The sequence below is a fragment of the Hyaena hyaena genome, unplaced genomic scaffold (genome assembly GCF_003009895.1).
Source record: "Hyaena hyaena isolate Hyena2069 unplaced genomic scaffold, ASM300989v1 scaffold_1645, whole genome shotgun sequence".
Lineage (NCBI taxonomy): Eukaryota > Metazoa > Chordata > Mammalia > Carnivora > Hyaenidae > Hyaena > Hyaena hyaena.
The window spans coordinates 70,429-86,093 of record NW_024082283.1 but is presented as its reverse complement, the minus strand read 5'-3'; the positions used below and the strand labels follow the sequence as shown (position 1 = coordinate 86,093).

The 15,665-nt window shown below is 48.1% G+C and overlaps 1 protein-coding gene and 1 non-coding gene across 10 annotated transcripts in view; both read left to right on the top strand.

The window, feature by feature from the left end:
* The first annotated feature begins 1,204 nt into the window (after positions 1 to 1,204).
* LOC120226295 (zinc finger protein 606) overlaps positions 1,205 to 15,665 on the top strand; it is a 41,113-nt gene continuing 26,652 nt past the window's right edge. For 2 of the 9 annotated variants that reach the window (XM_039224477.1, XM_039224479.1), the window contains exons 1-7: positions 1,206 to 1,712; positions 1,864 to 2,209; positions 2,773 to 2,874; positions 5,040 to 5,096; positions 5,565 to 5,653; positions 14,506 to 14,632; positions 15,058 to 15,153. In XM_039224477.1, coding sequence (XP_039080408.1) covers positions 2,844 to 2,874; positions 5,040 to 5,096; positions 5,565 to 5,653; positions 14,506 to 14,632; positions 15,058 to 15,153 — 400 coding nt within the window. In that variant the 5' untranslated portion in view covers positions 1,206 to 1,712; positions 1,864 to 2,209; positions 2,773 to 2,843. Of the gene's footprint in view, positions 1,713 to 1,863; positions 2,210 to 2,772; positions 2,875 to 5,039; positions 5,097 to 5,564; positions 5,654 to 14,505; positions 14,633 to 15,057; positions 15,154 to 15,665 lie in introns of all 9 variants that reach the window. The other 7 variants (XM_039224474.1, XM_039224480.1, XM_039224476.1 and 4 more) reach the window with 7 other exon arrangements.
* Positions 4,481 to 4,587, top strand: LOC120226304. Its single transcript, XR_005526992.1, has one exon. It is a non-coding gene; the product is annotated as a small nucleolar RNA U13 (small nucleolar RNA).

The window sequence follows — 15,665 nt, the reverse complement described above, 5'->3', positions numbered from 1 at the left end:
TCCACCTTGATTACTGCATTAGTTTCAAGGCTCTGTCGCCTCGTTGTCTCTCTGATCACCGTGCTGTTCCCCAAACTGAGCAGCCAAAACCAGGGTGGACGAATGCATAGGCCAAGATGAATCAGGACAAGGAGGAATAGGTGGGGGAGCGAGGGAAGCTTGGAGGTGAGGGTCACCGCGAACCCGGGCGGGAAAGAGGTTCCAACGTGGTCCCAAAGAGCTGTCAATGGGGAGGGGGGGTTCAAGGCTGGGCTAGGGCTGCAGGCTGGGGGTGGTGGCCTAGGGCCCCTCCCCGTGCTGGGTAAGGAGCCTTTTCGTCGTCCCTGTCCATGCAGAGTAGTGGTTTGAGTGACAGCCGCCACAGCAGAGATTTCCTTAGCCATGTTCCCTGCTGTTCTTCAGCGTGGCTCGGCAAGCGCTGACTCTCGCTGACTCCAGGAAACATCCCAGCATAGGTCGATGGCAACGTAGGCTCCCATAAAGCTTCGCCATCCGGAAACAGATTTGGGAACAATTCGTTATGTGTTTTTTAAATTTATTTATTTATTTTTTTCTGAGAGAGAGACAGACAGACCGACAGACAGAGCAGGGGAGGGTCAGAGAGAGAGGTGTACAGAATCCAAAGCAGGCTCCAGGCTCTGAGCTGTCAGCACAGAGCCCGACGCGGGGCTCGAACCCACGACCTGCGAAATCATGACCTGAACCGAAGTCGGACGCTTAACCGACTGAGCCACCGAGGCGCCCCCAATTCCTTATGTTTTAAAGGGTTTTATGCGAGAAGCTCAAACCAGGTTCCTCATCTGAAAACGGGTATCAGAACGGCCCCTTCCTCACAGTATTGTAAATGTTGAATGAAAGGATCCCTTGAAAGAATTCAGACCTGCATCTAAGATGCAGAAAACGACTAGACTTCGTCAAGTTTGCATTGGTGAGCCGCCATTTCACAGACGGGTAAACTGAGGCTTGCGGGGCGGCGACCTACCCAAGCCTTTCCAAGTTGGGAAGCGGCGGCGGGGTGGGCCGTCTAGACCCTGGACCTTACAGTCAGTTCCCGGGGGCGGGGATACTAGCCGCCCCATAGGTCGCCGGCGAGGCGGAGGCTGGACTAAAGGCGGAGCTGCTCGGGGTACCTACCGTGGTGACGCTTCCGGACCAACCGGAAGCCCACCGCCCGGAACTACAACTCCCGACAGTCCGCGCGGCGCGTCCTGGTCGACGCTGGGGGAGCGGCCGCCATTGTCCGCCGCCGAGGTGAAGCGGTCGCCGGGGCGGTGCGGGTGCCGCCGCCGCCGCCGCCGAGAGCCAGGAGGGTAGGGAGAACGGGCGCGGAGACGCGGCGCCGGCATTCGGGGCCGGCGCGGCGCCAGGGCGGGTCCCGCGACTGCCTCCTCCGCGTCGGCTTCGCGCCCTTGTTTCCCTTGGTTCTGCGACCCCCCCGCCTCCCGTTCGCAGGCTAGCGGCCGCGCTGGGCCGGCTGGGCGGGCCCCGGTGAGCCCTGCGCGGCGGGCCTGGCGGCGGGTCGCGGCCGCCGGCCCAGCGCGCCTTTGTCTCCCCCGCCGCGCGCGAAGATCTCAAGCACACCGCCAGGCCGAAGCTTGGAGCGGAACAAAAGCCCGACGCCCCTGGCGAGTAGACCCCGAGCTTGCCAGGTCGCCTGCCTAGAGCGGCGGGGCCCGGCCCGCAGGGGTGGGAGGCCGGGAGCCGCGAACCAGGTAAGGCCGGCCTCTCGCGGGTCCGGGCCCCCGAGCATCGCGTCCGCCTCGGGGGTTGCAGAGGAAATCGGGCGGGAGGTGATGAGGCAGCAGGTGATGAGGACGCTTCTGAGGCCGTTAATGGGAATAATAAACCCCTTTCTTTCCCCAGGGGGTGTTTCTCATCCGCGCGGGTTCACCTGAGGCGCTGAAGGTCGACGGCGACCGTGGGAGGGGAACAATCCCTGCTTCCCGGAACCGTGCAGTGACTGCGGACTCTATTAAGTTGCAAAACAGCGGTGTGGGCTCTTTTGCCTACTCTTGACTTTTGGCGCAGATCCCCGGTGTTCCTGGGGCCCAGCAGGCGTCCTGGTGCTTCACACACACTCCCAGGAATCCGCAGAGCTCTGCCAGTTGGCCCTGATACCTCAGAGAGGTCTCGGGACTTGCACAAAGACTTGGAATCTAGGGACTTGGTGGGCTGGGCTCCGCATCAGGAAACTGCAGAATTGGGCCCGGTAGGTCTTGCAGATTGAGTTCTTGCTTCGCTCCCCCACTTCCTCCCTTCTAGACAAAGGCTGCGTAACAGAAAATTAACCATTTTATAGTACAGTTTAGTGGTTTTTCTTGTGTATTCGGAAAGTTGTGCAATAATTACTATCTAATTCCAGAACATTTTCATCACCTCCTCAAAAAAGCCCCGCACCCATTAAGCAGTCACTCTGCATTTCTCCCTCCCCCTTAGCTCTAGCAACCATTCATTTCTTGGGGGTGCAGGTAGATTTTACAATAGTTTTTGTCAAATCAACCAAAAAGTTACCACGAGGTTGTCACTGGCTGTCTCTTAGGAACCATTGACAAATTTATACTCCCTCATCCTGGACTATGCCCTTTTTTCAGTTTGTTCGAGTCACTCTTCATTTATGTCCAGGAATTCTATTGTTTTTGACACGTAAATTCTGTTTTCTTACAATGTTCCCTACAAGTCTTCTGTTGCTTCTGTGGGTGGGTTGACTTCTCTGTTCCCACTGGCTCTTCTAAGACAAAGGACCACTTTTGTCTTTTCCATTTTTGTCATTAGGTTGATATTGCACCTGTCCTCACCCGAATCCAGTGCTTCTGGGCAGGCACCTGGGCGACTGATCCTGTGAGATGGCAGCTGTCAACCCGTGGGCCTCCTGGGGTAAGTCCATATTCTGTGTCTTCTGGGCCTCCTCAGCGGTGAACCTACTGCAGCCAGGGATCAGAGCTGGGGAGGGACTGAGGGTTTTGGGGGATTGGAGGGGGTCTCTCTCTCTTAGAACTGAGTGAGATTTAAAAAGAAAAAACAACTTGGTTGGTGAAAAAGGAAAGTGATTAGTGTTAAAGACAAAGTTATTTTGTGTATTTGGTAGTCTTAGTTCTAAGAGATTTTCTTTTTTTTCTTTTTAAATTTATTTTTTAAATTTACATCCAAGATAGTTAGCATATAGTACAGCAATGATTTCAGGAGTAGATTCCTTAATGTGCCTTACCCACTTAGCCCGTCCCCTCTCTCACAACCCCTCTAGTAACTCTCAGTTCTCAATATTTAAGAGTCTCTTATGTTTTGTCCTCCCTGCCCCTTCCCCCCCGTTTTCATATTTTTGCCTCCCTTCCCTTATGTTCATCCATTCTTTTTTTTATTTTTTTAATCTTTATTTTTGAGAGTGAGACAGAGACAGAGTGTGAGCAGGGGAGAGGCAGACACAGAATCTGAAACAGTCTCCAGGCTCTGAGCTGTCAGCACAGAGCCCAACACGGGGTTTGAACCCATGAACTGTGAGATCACAACCTGAGCCAAAGTCGGACACGTAACCAACTGAGCCCCCCCAGGCGCCCCCGTTCTGTGTCTTAAAGTTCTCATGAGTGAAGTCATAACATATTTGTATTTCTCTGACTAATTTCATTTAGCATGACAGCCTCTGGTTCCGTCCACGTAGTTGCAAATGGCAAGGTTTCATTTTTTTTTGATTGCCGAGTAATACTCCATTGTATATATTACCGCATCTTCCTTATCCATTCATCCATCGGTGGACATTTGGGCTCTTTCCATACTTTGGCTGTCGTTGACAGCGCTGCTATAAACATTGGGGTGCACGTGCCCCTTTGAAGCAGCACACCTGTATCCCTTGGATAAATAACCTAGTAGTGCAATTGCTGGATTCTGAAAGATTTTGTAGTGATTTGTGGGATTGCTTAGAAGGCAGGCATACATACAATCAGAATTTCTCTATCATTGCCATATTTTATACCTTTATTGTTATTCCTCATTTATGTAGCGTTGGCATGTAATTCTAAGAACAATGGTAAATAGTATGATGTCAGTGTTGTGTTGTCTTTAAGTGAGGTTTCGTGTATCTATCACTAAAGACATGGAGGGAGTATCTTTACTCCTTAGATCATTTTTTTATTTTATATATTTTTAAATTATTTTTTAATGTTTATTCATTTTGTGAGAGATAGAGCGCCAGCGGGGAGGGGCAGAGAGTGAGAGAGGGAGACACAGAATCCGAAGCAGGTTCCAGGCTCTGAGCTGTCAGTACACAGCCTCACGGGGCTCCAACCCATGAACCGTGAGATGATGACCTGAGCTGAAGTTGGATTCTTAACCATCTGAGCCACCCAGGTGCCCCTCTACTTAGATTATTTTTAAAATTGGGTAACATTAAACGTTTTATCAGATACCTCTTCAGCCACTCAAGTGATTCTTTTGTTATTTTTATTAAAAAAAATTTTTTTTTTAATATTTAGTTTTGAGAGAGAGAGAGATCCTTTTGTAGTTCATAAGCATGATGATTGGGTGTTCACGCCATTGTGTGACATGTGTCACCCTTAAACCTTGTTACAACGCACAACAGACATTACTCGTCTGACGTGAAAAGAAAAAAAATGTTTTTTTTGAGAGAGCACAAGCAGGGGAGGGACAGAGAGAGGGGGAGACAGAGAATCCTAGGCAGCCTCCAGGCTCTGGGCCGTCACTGCAGAGCCGGCTGTAGGGCTTGAACTCACAAGCAGTGAGATCATGACCTGAGCCAAAGTCTGATGCTTAACCGACTGATCCACCCAGACTCCCCCAAGTGATTCTATTCTTGATTATTCTTGGCTGTGTCATGTCAGATTTTCAGATGGTGACTTACCTGTGTGTTTCTGGTATAAACCTAGCTTGTTATGTTGGATTTTGTTACATGCTCTTGGCCTCTCTCTGTCTATGGAAGTTTGTTACGCCCATTTGTGGGACAGGTCTGCTTTTCCATTTTGTTGCCTTTCGTCACTGGGATTGTCGTTACAGTGCCTTTTCTCTTCTTGTCCCAACCTGATCTGGTGCAGGTGTCCTTACAGACCAGTCCTGGGGAATGGCAGCTGTGGACCCGTGGGCCTCCTGGGGTGAGTCAAGAGCCTGTGTCCCCATTGGCTGTGTTGGCTGCTGTATCGTGGCTTCTCTCAGCGGTGTCCTGCCGTGGCCCGGGATAGGAGCTGGGGAGCCAGGTGGGGCTTTAGGGCGGATGAGGGGGGCAGTTCTGGTCCGGGTCTCTCTGTGCAGAGCTGGAACAGGGAAGGATCAGAACATTCCATTGGGGGATAGAGTGATGATGACGCCTCTAGGAGACGGGTGCATGGGACTATTTACGGCTCGGGCCCAGAAAGGATGTGAACTGGCACCGCTTCTCAGAGATGGTGCTTCTGAGCAGAGGGGGCCAAGAGAGCAGGCTCGTCCTTTGCCCAGCGGAGACGACAGGAACTGGCTCTCGCTGAGGACCTTCTCCCCACCCCTGTCTCCGCAACCGGGAAGGATTCATGCGGGCATGCTTGTGGCGGGGAGAGCTGCCTCCGTGACTTTGTTTTCCTCCCCAGCTCTGTGTCCTCAGGACTCTGCCTGGCCTGTGGAGGAGAGCCCCGAGGAGGAGTGCAGGGTCACTGGGCTCCCAACAACCCAGCTCCAGGTGAGGCGGGCCTCTGCTTTTTCCTGAAGGGCTGTCCTGTGCCCTGGGGTGTCCAGGTTGTCCCCCGCCATCCTAGTCTTTGTGTTCCTCTTTATAGCAACTAGGCTTTGCATAAAGAAAGAATCGCCCAGAAGTTTATTGCTTTCAGAGCACAGACAGAGCATTCAGTTTTCTGTGACTTGGAACCACATTATCAACCAGCCTGTTCACAGTACTGAGCCCCAGAGATGCTGTGTGTCGTTGCGGTGGATGAGGGGCAGCCCCTTTGGCCAACAGCACCCCCCTCCCTTCTCGCGCCTCCCCTCACGTATCCGGTGCCTGATTCAGGTTGATGCCTTCCTGTGAGCTCTGCTTGCTGGGCAGGGAACATGGACGAGTCCAAGCCCTGGTCCCAAGGAATTCTCAGTCCCCTTTCCAAGGTGGTTCCGTCAGCTGCTGAGGCCACATGGCCTGCTGGTGCCACATCTGTAGTTCAGGACACAGGCCTGAGATGCTCAGGGAGGCCCCAAGCCTTGGAGGAGCTGAGCCCAACTAAGGCCTCAAAAAGTGGGAGACAGTCTGCATGGAGTCACTGGGGCACAGAGCAGCCAGACTTCCACGGTGGGGGGAGGAAGCTGCCTGGGAGACATGACGTACTTGCACCAAGAGGTAAAGGGGCTGCACTGGCCTTGTAAGCAGGGGCCTGGCCTTTCCTGGCACCGCCCAGGTGTGTTGGGTGGGGGTAGGGGAACTGCGTGACCAGCATCTGGGTGAAGGCTGACCTTGATTAGAATTCAGGATGGAGAGGCCAGGGTGAACCCAGCCAGGCCCTGAATGCCTACTGTGGAGCCAGGGCTCCATCCTGGTGGTAATAAAGAGCTTCCTAAGTGTAGGGAGTAGGAGGTGCCATTGTCTGAGCTGTGACCGGAAGGGTGTCCCTGGCAGGAGTGCGGGGGGAAGGGGGCCATGGGGAGCAGGCCGGCATTTCAGGTGTCAGTGTGACTGGGACTTGGGTGCCAGACCTCAGAGGTGTAAGGGAGTCCACGTAGGGCGACTTCGTGACTGCACGGGCGTGAGGATTGGTCCTGAGAGGAGTAGAACAGCAGAGATGATCGGGGAAAGGTGGCAGGAAGTAGGACAGCGGAGTTGATGATCCTGGAAATGTGTCTTCTCCCTTTTGTCCTGCCCAGTCTCTTCATTAGAGGCATCCACTTAAGAAAAACCAGTTGTTTTAATAACAACTTTATTAAAGTATTCAAATACCATAAAAGTGTATAGTTCTCTGGGTTTTTGTATATTCACAGAATTATGCAACCATTACCAACCAGTATCTGTTTCTGGTTCTGCTTCTAGAACATTTTCATCCCCAAAAGGAATTCTATACCTGTTAGTAGGCACTCCCTGTTCCCACCACCCTCAGCCCGCGGCAGCTACTAATGTACCTTCTTTATGTATTTATCTCTTCTGGACATTTCACGTAAAGGGAATCATATGCTATATGGCCTTTCGTGTTTGGTTCCTGTCACTTAGCATGTTTTTAAGGATCATTTATGTTGCAGTACATATCAATATTTTATTTGTTTATATGATTCAGAGGCAGCCATTTTTAACTCACTGTTTTTGGTTCCTTAGGGTTGTCTCCATATTTTTAAATGAGAGATTTTCATCCTGATTCATGAAATTTACATTTACTCTATTGACTCCTTACTGTGAAAGATGAAGAAAAATAGTTTTGTTACCATATTTAGGTTTTTCTTTTCTAAGTTAAAATAATGGATCAAGCAAATGTAAGATACTGAGGTAGAAAATTATTAACGTCTTTGTGCCTCCCCCCAAATTAAAAATATGTGATGAAATCTCCCTTGGTTTCAAAGCTGACTGGTGAAGCACATCGCAAGTATGCTGTCCCCACGTGGCAGCACAGCTGTCCCAGGGAGCAGAGGGCCTGAACCATGTGGTGCAGAGGTGGTTGTCTGGCATCAGAACTCGGGCAGCTGTGATGTTCACTGCTGTTATGTGATAGAGTCACTTTCAGATTCTGTAAAAGAATCAGCAGGGAGACGAGGCTGAAAATGTGCCCTGACTTAGTCGCTTGGGAACAAAAGTTAGTTGCAATAAAATGCTGTGAAGAAGCCTTAATAACCACTGGGCTACACCCTGCTGTTAATTTATGTGAGGGTTCCTGAGAATTATTAGGGTTAATGCTGAGAAAATAAAATGGAGAATTAAAATAACAACATCCTCCAATGTCTGAAGAGTTGTGATTTCTGAGAACATGCTCCTGGCCCCCTCCCCACACTCACTTTGGATTTTTCCCTGTGTGAGACTCAAGACTTGAATCGTGTGAGTTTTGTACTAAGTGAGGTCTTCAGGAACACTAATGAGAGCCCCATATCCCTCCACTGTTCCCTCCAAATTAAATACTGAAATAAAGCATTCGTCTGGTGAAAACATCAAGTGCTGTCATCCCTTGTTATCGAATAGTCCATTTTGGGGGAACATGTTGCATAGTGAAGTTTCAACTAGTGGGAGCCCAGATCCCATTATTTTGAAGAATAGGGAAAATGACGATACCCCATTTAAAAAGCTTGAGCCAGCCTCCTCAGATACGGAAACTCTCAAACCTGTCTGTATTAATCCACTGATGATTTGGGGCGTGATAAGGGTGCACATAAGCAACAATAATACTCTGCACCCAGCCCTGGCTGTCCTGAGGATGTGTGTAGTTGTTTTCCTTTTCTGCAAAGAACTTACCCGAAAATACTAATGAAATTCTCAAGTTGCCAAAAAACCATCTGAATTTCCCCAGATTTCATGAATGGGCCACCTGTCCATGATAGCAGATAATGCAGGAGCTGTGACCCAGCTCTGCACCCTCTACATCTTCCCTCAAACCCTCCCATGATGTAGATGTGCAGCCGGGTTCCATAAAGTGCTGTAAAGAGCCCTGGTAAGCACTCGTACGTATGAACAAAGTGAAATCGCAAGAATAACTACAGGAGACTTGGGTGAGACATTTGCAAGTCATCCTAGAGGATGCTTGTAAAGTGCAAGTTCAGGTAAGGGTTACTTGGGAATGGACCAGCTCTCTCCTTGTGCTAGCTTCTAGAGTCCCTTGTCTCTCCACATTGGTGAGACGGGTGCCTGACTCCCTCCATCTCCTCTTTCTGTTTCACCTCTAGTCTTGGTTTTGCATTTTCTGTCTCTTCGAGGCCTTTACTGACTGTGGACTTCAGTACGGGAACGCATTCAGCGGGCGTCTTTGGTCCTTCCTCTTTGGCAGCCCATGGGTTCCTTTCCCTTTGATATCATCTACAAATCTGGAAATACTTCTTTTTTACTTATTCAAAATTTTATTCTGACAAATCCCATAAATACAGAAGAGCATGGAAAGTAATCAAATATGGTCTCCATTACTCAGAATGGACAGTTAATGTTTTGTAGTATTTACTTAATGTTCCCCAGTCACATCCGCTTCCTACATTTACCCAGTATAACCACTTAAGGTGTGTACACAGCTAATCAGTTGTCTTACTCAAATGTAGCTATTTATATAGACATCACATAGATAGTCTAATTCTTTTTAAGTTTTTCTCCCCCCTAAGTCATCTTTGTAAGCAGCGTGGGGCTCAGACTCCCAACCCTAAGATCAAGAGTTGCATGCTTTTACTACCCATAGCTTTTCTATACCTTTCTTTGCTTATTCAAGGTCAGCTTTGAGGTCCATCTATGTGATAAGTTCATTTCCTTTTGCCCTCTGTTCATCCCTTTTAAGGATGTGCTTAGAAGTCCCCCCACCCCCGCCATTTTTATTATTCCAGGAAAAGCTGTGTGGACCTTCTTATAATTTAATTTTGTGCATACATCTCCATGTTTATCTAGACGTACCCCTGGAAGGATGCTGAGTTTTAAGGTGTGTTTGTGTTTGCGGTATGACCGTCACTGTCACATGTCTGTTGGAAAGGCAAAGCCTCTTCTTGTTCTCACTGCTGTGAAAGACAGCCCGTCTCCATCTCTGCTGCTAGGTGGCATGTCAGGTCTTTCAAGTTTTGCATTGCTCAAGACCAAAACAGTAGGTGGTATTACTATGCATTTGATTGCTAGCGAGGTTGTGTATCTTTACATGTTCTTATTGATCATCTGTAGTTCTTCTCTTTGTCTCTCCCACTCCTAGACCTGTGTAGACTCTGACCTGTTGACATGTAGGCATTTTATAGGCGTTCTGGGTCCTGGTTCTTTGCCGTGTATGAATTGTCTTCTCCCAGTCTGTACCTTGTCTTAACTTTGTGGTGGTCTTTGTCAGCCCCATGTTTCCTTATCTGTATTTGTTTATAGCTAGTGTTTTGTGTCTTGTTTAAGGAACTTACGTATTTAAAAAACAATTCTATCTTGCCCTATTCCAGGCTTTCTCTTACAACACGATGGGCCTCCTGAAGCAATTGCTGTGTGTTCACATTTAATGAATTCTTGTTCTTTCAGAGACCCTCTTGTGTCATCCTGTTTTATACTGAAATCCTCCAATCAGAGAACTGGAATTACAGTTCATTGAAAGTAGGATTGTAGCTACTGCCAGTACCCTGTGTACGTTTGGCGCCTGCGTTTGGTCTCTCTGCCTGGGCCACACATGTTCCTCGTGGATCCAGGGCTCCTTTGGTCTCCTGTGTTTACCAGGGAAGAGCTGTGAGGCTGTGTTTGAGTGTCCTGCTTTCCTGTGGCTGAGCAGGTTTGGTTCCTGATTGGCCTTCCTCTGTGCGTGCATGTGTGTGTTTGTGTGCGCATGCGTGTGTGTGTCTGTCTGTCTGTCTCTGTCTCTCCCTCCCAACAAAGTACCCTAAGCTCCATGGACCTGCTTGGGCCAGGATCCTCAGGTTGGTTATGTTTCCGGTCTCCTGGGCATGCAGCTGGCTGTCGGGCCACAGACCCCCCTGCCCCACGTCAGTGAGGTTTCAACTCTGGGGTTGCTGTTCACCTAAGCAGCCAGAGAACCTCGTACACTCCTGTGTCTGAGCAGGGTTGAGGCAGTGTTGCACAAGTGTAAGTGCAGGGCAGTTGGTGGCGCTGCCCGCAGGTGGCTGGTTGGGAGCTGGGACAGCTGGCAGAGCCGTCCTGAGTAGGGACTTGCCTCGTCACCTGTTGTCAGCCTGCCTCTCACTCCTGCCTTAACTGCCATTTAAGCTCAGAGCCCCACGCCTCTCCCGGGAACCTATTCCACCGGAGCCCCTTCTAACGTGTCTGGGCTGGGATTCCCTCTGCTCTTCCCTTGGTCTGCTACTCTTTCATCTGTTTCCCATCTTGCAAGAAGGTATGGAACGCCCCATGCCAGTGGCCTCTTCTTTTCACTGGCTGGGATATTTCTCTTTCTCAAACTTTATTTAGGAGGTTTTTAAACCCCAAAGTGGAATCTGAACCTTGTGTTACTTCCTGTTATCATTGTAACAAGTTAGTACAAACTTAATGTCTTAGAACAATATGAATTTACTCTCTTGTTCTAGAGCTCTGAAGTCTAAAGTGGATTTGTAGGCTCTTGGCAGTCAGCCAGTCTATATTCCCAGATATTCCTCTCTGACATATTATTTTGTCTTCTTTCCTTCAGATGTCAATAAACAGCAACATTTTTCAAAGACAAAAACAAGGGAGGGTGGTCTGTAAGGCTGTGTTCCTTCTGGAGGCTACAGGGGAGAATCTGCTTCCTTGCTTTTCCCAACTTCTGGAGGTTACCTGCATGTTTTTGGCACGTGGCTCCCACCTCCACCTTCAGGGTGACTTGCTCCAACATCACATCTCCTTTGACTCAGATCCTCCTCTTCCCTCCTTGTGATTACATTGAGCCCACATAGATGATCCAAGATAATCTCCCCAAATCAATATCCTTAACGTAGTCACATCTCTGCAGAGTTTCTTTGTCGTGTTACCATAATGGTCATAGGTTCTGGGATTTAGGATGTCAGCATCTCTTGGTGGAGGCATTGTTATAGATACCCGTAGTCAATAACTTCAACTGACAGCTTTCAGCTTCGTGCCTGTTTCTCTATCCTGACACTTTAAAAACTGGAATATTTTAAAGCAAATCTCAGATATTCTATCTTTTTGATTATCAACACTTCTGTGTAATTTCTAAGAGATACATACTTTTCAGAAAGTAATAACTTTGTCAATACCTTTTCTACACCCAGCAAAATTAACAACAGTAATTCCTTGTTATTAGTTAATACCCAGGCAATGTTCAGTTTTTCCAGTTGTCCCCAAAATACATTTTACATTTGGTTTGTTCAAATCAGGATCCAAACAAGGACCACCCACTATGTGTGCTTAATATGCTGAGGAAACCAGTTCACTTGTCTTGTTGATTTGCCTGATTTTGACCTCTTGATGACATCGGATGAGGTCCCCCATCCCTTTGCCTCCTATAAGCTGGTAATGGGACTAGAGGGATGAGCAGATTCAGATCCCAGAGTTTGGGCAAGAGTACAGCATAGGCGGTGCTGGCTCTTTCCTACTGGGTTGCATTCGTGGACACAGGGCGTCTGATTGTCCCTTTTAAAAAAAAAAAAAAAATTTTTATAGTTTTTAAAATTTAAAATTTATTTTTGAGACCGAGACAGAGCATGAGTGGGGGAGGGGCAGAGAGAGAGGGAGACACAGAATCTAAAACAGGCTCCAGGCTCTGAGCTGCCTGCATGGAATCTGACGTGGGGCTTGAACCCGCAAACCGTGAGATCATGACCTGAGCCAAAGTCAGACACTTAACTGACTGAAACACCCAGGTGCCCCAAGGTTGTCCCATTTTCAGAAGATGTGTTGGATTAGTCAGGTTAAGGTTAGCTGCCCCTCCATTATTTTTCATGTTATTCAGATATGTTCCGTGTCTGCCTTTCATGTGTGAAGTAGCAGACACTGATGACCATTGCCAATGCCTACTATTTGATTAAAGGTTGCAGAATTGCTCCTTGATGATTTCAGTCCTTCAGTGTCTATTAGATGTAGTTCTTTATATTCCTTACGTGTGTATGGGGATTCCATTGGGGTCTTGGGAAGGGTGGGAGGTTAACTTGTGGCTCAGTTCACCAGCTTGACAGCTGCTACGGTGTGGGTTTGGAGCTTGTAAGTGTAGCTGAACTGAAGCCATCTTGTGGATGCTGCTCTCTAGGGGAGTTAGGTGTCATGAAGGAGCACACCAGGAGCACCCTGGTGAGAAAGCATGGCCTCCCAGCTGGTCCTCTGGTGTGATTGCTCTCTGAAAGTACACTGAGCTCATGATTTCAGCTCATTTGGGCTTTGTGCACTTCTCTGTCTGAATGTTATGTTTATATTAAAAAGCTTATATTACTTAAAAACATAGAAGCATCACTCATCAAAGAAACTGAGGCCCTAGGCATGTCTGTACAAGAAAGCCAAGGTATTGGCCTTGGTGAGTCCAAGGTCAGAGATAGTTGCACTAAGGGAAGTTTTGCTCCGCAGTGTTAAGTGGTTTTCAGAGTAAGGGAATTACTGCAGCAGAATCAGTTCTGTGTCTTAAGCCAAGCATTGTTTGGTGGAGGGGGAGCAGTTGAGATCAACAGAGTAAAAGTTGTTGCACTAAAGACCAGCCATGAGGGTGACCCTGATCAGAGATAACAAACTCAGTTTGTGAGACTTGACCAGCAGGGACAGAAAGGAAGGCAGTGGGAAAGGCCGTGTGGGGGTAGCAGCGACATAGTGGGCTGCAAAGGTGTGGGGAGAGGTTCACAGGATGCTCAGCATGGAAATTCACTGACACAGGTGGACCAGAATGCGGTTTTCCAAATGGAGAGGAGGACCTAGAAGCTATCAAGGCCTGTGGGGATGGTAGCATGCCACCCATGGTGGACAGCTCACTCCACCACCATCACAAGGGAAAGCGTGCTCCCACTCCACCCTGGACGTGCCCAGATAACTGACGCTCACACTGAGTGCTTAAGAGCACTATGAGTGATGCGTTCATTGCAAAAGGTTATAATCCTCTTCCCCTCTGTTTTTAGTGAGCATTCCTGGTTCTGTTTTTCCTAAAAACATCAGTTGGAACATTTTAAAACTCAAGGGGTTTTTTTTTTTGGGTTTTTTTTTTTTTTTTTTTTCTGAGAGACAGAGCATGAGCAGGGGAGGGTCAGAGAGAGAGGAAGACACAGAATCCAAAGCAGGCTCCAGGCTCTGAGCTGTCAGCACAGAGCCCGATGCGGGGCTTGAACCCACGAACTGTGAGATCATGACCTGAGCCGAAGCCAGACATTTAACTGACTGAGCCACCCAAGTGCCCCTCAAAAAGTTTTTTGACAGCACTTGTACTTGATTCTTTTTGGCCTGGGCTACTCTGCTCAAAGGTGTCTTTCTCTTATCTCCAGTCCTTGGGACAGAGATGATCTGAGAATGGAAACCTCCCTATAATGGCCAGGAAGACAGCCCGTGAATATTTAATATCACCCTTCCAGGTACTAGATCTACATGTTGAGCAAAGATTCCCAACACGTTTGGCCTGCAGACAGTGCTTGTAGTCTGCGTCCTCCGTGATCCTGGCCTTGAGTATCTTCATCTCCAGAGAAGGGGGGGCACTGGCCTAGTGGAGTCCTGTCCATGCTAGCCACTATTACTAGAACTGGGTAAAAGTCTTAGGAGAGACCTGCTTATCTTTGTTTTGGTTATCATGGGCCCAGATAACTAATTTCCTAAGAGTACATCCCAAATAGGGGGTCCTCAGAGGGCTCCCAGTGAAACTTGACCCAAATCAGTTGCAGTACTGAACATATCCAGGAAAATTCCTCTGTATCCTGTCTTCCCCACTGTGGTCAGCCTCACTCCATCCCCAGAAAACATTGGAGAGTATGGCTGCAGGCTAAGGAGGAACATCTGTGCTCTTTTAGGAACCAGTGACCTTCAAGGACGTGGCTGTAGACTTTACCCAAGAGGAGTGGGGGCAGTTGGACCCTATTCAGAGGACCCTGTACCGTGACGTGATGCTGGAGACCTATGGGCATCTGCTCTCTGTGGGTAAGGCGTGCTGCCTGAGTAAATGAAGGTGTTTGCACGCAGTACCTTCTGCTACTCTGTGTTTAAAAGCTCACAGGCTGTAACTATTGGTAATGAATGTTAACTAGATTTAGTGTTACGATAATAATACTAAATGGTAATTTCACAATGTGTACAAATATTGAATCAGGTACACCTGAAACATGTATGTCAATTACGTCTCAATTTTAAAAATTAGCAATGCATAACACCACCACTGATGAATAACACTTGGTAAATTAAAAAAAAAATGAGATGATCTTGAGCCCTCCTGAGGTTCAGGGACAAAATTCCTAATGCTTATAAAGCATAAAGTTTGCTTATTCTGCCTAAGTGAGAAGTCAGGGAAGAACAGGCAAGGAAATTTACAAGGCGACACAAGTCTGTGTTTTTTCCTCCACGCGTAGGGAATCAGATTGCCAAGCCGGAGGTCATCTCTCTGTTGGAGCAAGGAGAAGAACCGTGGTCAGTGGAACAAGCATATCCTCAGAGCACTTGTCCAGGTGAGGGCAGGTGGGAGCAAGGAACTTTCCTCCAAGCCCTCCTTGTTTGAGAAAGGGGCTGAGGCCATGAGGTGTTCCCTTCCTAAGAGACCTTCACAATTCCCTGCAAGGACCTTTATGCCATGTATTGACTTTCTTGCAGCTGTTGATTCAGAGCAAAGATGGCCCGCTTATTAACAAGGTAACAGATTGTATGAGCTGCAGTTTCCGTTCCTCTCCAACCATTCTCCCGAAGCCTCTGCTATTCTGTGCTGCCCCTTTCTCTAAGATGATTTCTCACTCACCTGCTTTTTAGTTTGTTCTCATTTCCTTTATTGACGAACTTGTATCCAGGAGCCACAGACCCTTTTTTTTTTTTTTTAAAGTGTTTTATATAGATAATGTATTCACATGGTTCAAAAAACTCAGAGCTACATAGAATATGTGAGCTGAAAACTCTCATTTATTTTTGCTGCTGTTATCCACATTATTCTTACCCCCTTCCCCCCACAGAACGTGCACGCACAGGCAAC